The sequence below is a fragment of the Silene latifolia genome, chromosome 1 (assembly GCF_048544455.1).
Source record: "Silene latifolia isolate original U9 population chromosome 1, ASM4854445v1, whole genome shotgun sequence".
NCBI classification, from domain to species: domain Eukaryota; kingdom Viridiplantae; phylum Streptophyta; class Magnoliopsida; order Caryophyllales; family Caryophyllaceae; genus Silene; species Silene latifolia.
The window spans coordinates 83014687-83019329 of NC_133526.1; the positions used below are offsets into that span (position 1 = coordinate 83014687).

Sequence of the window (4643 nt, forward strand, 5' to 3'; positions counted from 1 at the left end):
GGCTAGAGAGCCGTGCTGATAACGTGTTATGAATAATAGAGAGTTATACTTATGGGAGAATATAGAGCAGAAAGGTGAGACCTTTATTCATAGGAAGGGTATATATAGTACAAGAGTACATTTATAATATGGTAATAAAATATCCTCTAAAGATACGATAATATATGAAAATCCATATAATATCTATAGATATTTGAGTTTAACTACCCCGAAAATTTGCTGGGCCGCATCAACTCGCCAAAAGACAACCAAAATAACCCGCAAAAAACCAAGCAAAACTGACCCAGCCCGACAAATCTGAACTATTCACTATACTATTTATAAGAAATAGTGCTCACCCTTACCCACTTTAATTTATAAAAAAAGGGTGGATACACATATGGGAAGTGTACACTATTAATTTACCTTATTATCCTTGATATATTCCATTCTATTCCACCGTTCGTTATATATTGTCCAACTAACTTGATTGAAAAGTAATCAGAAATAACAACAATAATGGAAACGAAAGTAATGCATGCGCTTCAGTATCTTGGCTATGGTGGTGGTGCTTCTGCTCTTAAGGTTATTATTACTATCGTTTTAATTCCTTGATTAATTTTATTAATCTATTGATTTTATAAGGTTCAGTTGTTTTGTCATATAATAATTAATTAATTTAATTTGTGAAATGGTTTGACTGTTTGATGTAATTGTTGATGATGTTACTCGTATATTAGTTAATAGTTAATTAATATGATGAATTTTTTATTTAAGTGTGGATTAGAAAACTGCAAGTTGGTGGATGTTTAGGTATTACATATGTTAGGTTGAAGGTTTGAATATGTTTGTTCGGCAATTCTCCCCGGTGACGGTCACAATTTGCGACGGGCAAATGTGACCACAAAATGATAAAATGTAACCATTCGAGTACTGTTCATAAAATGTTACCTATAAAAAAATGATCACATTTTCTCATAAAATAGTCACATTTGGCACGTCGCAAATGGGAATAGTACTTTTGACGGAATAGTACCCGTCACAAATGAGAATTGGTTATGTTTGTTAGTCTTATACAAGACGGTTTTACTCAAATTTAGTGTGAAGTGGATCCATGCATCCATATTAATATAATAGGTAAATAGTAAGGAGTAATTATTAAAAGAAGTCGGGTTACAATAAACTTGTGTAAGACTGTAGTAATTGTGTTGAATATTTGGGGATTTTTAATTTGGAGGTAGTTGGTATTAACAGTATAATTTTATGTGTTGAATATCTAAGTGTAGTTCTCTTCCTGACTCAGGCTTTGAGACAAGAGAACTATGTCTTAAAATGAGGATACAGGGTAAGGGGCACATATTAAGTATAAAAAATATGAAATTTTTTGTTTATAAAGTAATACTAAGGGATACTTGAGAGGTAAGGCAAAATCGTCTAGGCACATTATATGTTTTAGATACCTGTCCTTATTGCATGACTCTATTTGAACCATTGCTAGAAAAAATCTTGGATTAATCCCAGCTAAACAGATCTGTTGAGTATCGAGTTGAATATGGGTATATGTCATTTGAGAATTGAAGTAGCATAGTTTGGAAGTAGGAAACAGGGGCTCTTCATTTAATCCCAGCTAAACTTATCAAACCAGGAAATTGTCACCCTAGTTTTACCTCCAAATCCCTCGCTTTAAACATCAGTGATAAATAGAAAGTTCAGTTAAGCTTGCATTTTTTTAAAATTTTTATATATCTATTTGTTCAAGATGTAGGTTACACTTGTTGAAATCCACCTTAAACATCAGTGATAAATAGAAAGTTCAGTTGTAGTTGAAGCATGATATTTGGTGATTTGAAACTGTATTTCATGAGGGTTGTCTAACTTTGGTGCAGCATGTTGAGGTCCCGGTTCCTGATCCGAAGGCTGATGAAGTGCTGCTGAAGGTGGAGGCAGCAACTTTGAATCCAATTGACTGGAAGATACAAAACGGCATTCTGAGGCCTTTGTTACCACGCAAGTTCCCTGTTATTCCAGGTTTGTCAGGAGTCCGTTGTTATCCTTCTTTTGTAGTTCTTGTGGCTTAACTAGGCAATGTTAGAGAAGGAGTCTTTGATGTCACAGCTCATAAGTCCTAGAAAAATGTGGGCCTGTGGGTGTGACTGTTAGTTACTCTGTGTCCGTATTTCTCTCCAATTTCCAAAGTCCAGTTCTTGTCTTGGAAACATCTGGTTACAAATTTTCATTCCTTCGATATGTGCAAGTATTTATGTGATGTCCCTTTAATGGTGGAGTCACCTGTCCAAGGATGTTTGCGTGCGTCGTGTATGGAATCTACTTGAGCAGATTATTTTAGTATGTCTGCTGAGTTTAATTCAATGATTATTATTGTTTGCTGTCCTGCTAAACTGTTATTGGCTCAATTGATCATATAGTAGTCATTCTCAGTTTGGCCACTTTGAAGTTTTAATGCATGCCTTTTAGGAAGGGTCATGACTAACCTCCCAAAGTTCCTCAATGTATTGCACAATTTTTTCCGGCGATGTGTCTAATGTGTAGCTTCGATCCCTTAATGAAGTGGATGAGTCTTAATATAACCAAAGCCTTTTTTTGCTGTACAATTTATCCTTTTGTTGAAAAATATTCTTCCTGACGGAAAAATCTTTCCGGCTGTTAGGAACTGATGTGGCAGGGGAAGTGATTCAGGCTGGATCAGCAATCAAGAGATTCAAAGCTGGTGACAAAGTCGTGGCCCTGCTTACCCCTACTGTAAGTTTCCCTTGCTACCCCGTCCCCAATTATAACTAGACCAGCTAAGATTAACCTCACTAGGATTGGCCAGTGCCTGAACTGACTGATTTGAAACATAAACCTTAATGAGCACAAGTTCACAACCCAAATGACCCGGCCTGCAAATGACCTGTAACCAAAGTAGGCCGATCAGCAATCTGTTAGTGAAAAGGAATTCCTCCACCCCGATCCCTCTATTTGGGGGGGAAAGGTGAAAAAGGGTCAGACTAAGCAATGAGCGTCTGATATTCCTTGCGAATTCACATCAAGGAGATTGCACTTCATATGTATCCGTATGAATTTATCACAATTGTTTGTGACAGGCAAGCCTTCTGCCCGATATCACCACTTGCAACTCATACAGTGCAGATTTTGTCTTCTTTTGTGCCTGATTGCCCTTCAGGCCTCCTCCGAAAGAAGTCGGAAAATAAATTTTCAAAATGAAAATCATTTGCAACTGGTTTAGTACACAACTTCCCACCAAATTTCCATTTTAATAAAAAGCTCCTAAATATTTACAGCTTATAGTCTCGTTTTTATTTTTAATACATGTCCACAACTTGTACCCGAGTCTCATAACTGTAACAAGAAATTAGAATTGATTGTCGTAAAATTTTTGGAGATGTGAAATAGTTTTATAATGGCTGTCAGGTTGGAGGTGGTTTAGCGGAGTATGCTGTAGCAAAGGAGCATCTTACAGTGGCTCGACCACCAGAAGTGTCAGCAGCTGACGGTGCGGCCCTAGCTATGGCTGCTATGACAGCTCATCAGGCACTCACCCAGGTAGCACATATCAAACTTGATGGGACTGGTGATAGGAAAAACATACTCGTCACTGCTGCCTCCGGCGGTGTGGGCCACTACGCTGTTCAGCTAGCTAAGCTCGGGAACACACATGTCACTGCAACCTGTGGCGCCCGCAATCTGGATTTTGTCAAGAGCTTGGGTGCCGATGAAGTTCTCGACTATAAGACCCCCGAAGGAGCCGCTTTGAAGAGCCCTTCTGGGAAGAAATACGACTATGTCATCCATGGTGGACCTGCCTCCCCTTGGGCAACCTTCGAACCCAATTTGAGCGATACAGGGAAGGTTATAGATTTGACTCCTAGCGCAGGCACCATGTGGACTTATGCTTTGAAAAAACTCACATTCTCGAAGAAGCAGATGGTTCCGCTGTTCTTGTCATTAAAGACGGAGAACTTTGAGTATGTGGTGAATTTGGTGAAGGAAGGAAAGCTTAAAACAGTAGTCGACTCGAGATACCCCCTGAGTAAAGCTGAAGATGGTTGGGCTAAAATTATGGATGGGCATGCTACTGGGAAAATTATAATTGAACCTTGAGTAGGAAGGAGGATTTGTTTGTGTATATTTTTTCACACTGTTTTACGCATATATTTCTGTCTTGAATGTCGAATAGCTTACTATGTAACGTTTGGAATAATGTAAGCTATTCTTTGCTTCTTGTCAAAAAAAAAAAAAAAAAAAAATGTCGTGCGGAGTATGTTATAGGAAGTTCACCTTTGCTTTGTTCACTCCCTGTTCTATTGAATTTGTTGGCACATTTAAGAATTTATAGAAGAATAGAATCGACAATGAAGTACTACTTCGATACATATTCGTTTCATTTCTATTAGTACATGTTATATTTCATTTTGATACAACAAACTCAAAACCTCTAACTAAGCATTTCAATTCATAGAAGAATATGTTTTTGGGAAGATTTGTATAAATTATTACTGTATTAACATTAACAACCTTTGGGATCTACGAGATAATCATCCTGCAACCGACCATAGAAAGTTGCACTATCTTTCGTTAACTTAATCGAACAAATCATATACAACTTTCATCCTCATCTCATTCATTTGTTTACCATTATTATT

General features: G+C 37.4%; 1 protein-coding gene across 1 annotated transcript; it reads left to right on the forward strand.

Moving 5' to 3' along the window:
- The first annotated feature begins 353 nt into the window (after positions 1-353).
- On the forward strand, positions 354-4292 carry LOC141607208 (quinone-oxidoreductase homolog, chloroplastic-like). Its single transcript, XM_074426570.1, has 4 exons — positions 354-564; positions 1866-2007; positions 2648-2739; positions 3412-4292. Exons 1-4 carry the CDS (start codon positions 499-501, stop codon positions 4099-4101), a joined length of 990 nt encoding a protein of 329 aa, XP_074282671.1. The 5' UTR covers positions 354-498; the 3' UTR covers positions 4102-4292.
- Positions 4293-4643: the final 351 nt, after the last annotated feature.

Excerpts from the sequence above, each read along its gene's own strand:
- LOC141607208 (XM_074426570.1), top strand. The coding sequence starts at position 499 with ATGGAAACGAAAGTAATGCATGCGCTTCAGTATCTTGGCTATGGTGGT. Across the intron at positions 565-1,865 it reads GTGGTGCTTCTGCTCTTAAG|CATGTTGAGGTCCCGGTTCC; the intron begins GTTATTATTACT and ends ACTTTGGTGCAG. Across the intron at positions 2,008-2,647 it reads CAAGTTCCCTGTTATTCCAG|GAACTGATGTGGCAGGGGAA; the intron begins GTTTGTCAGGAG and ends TCCGGCTGTTAG.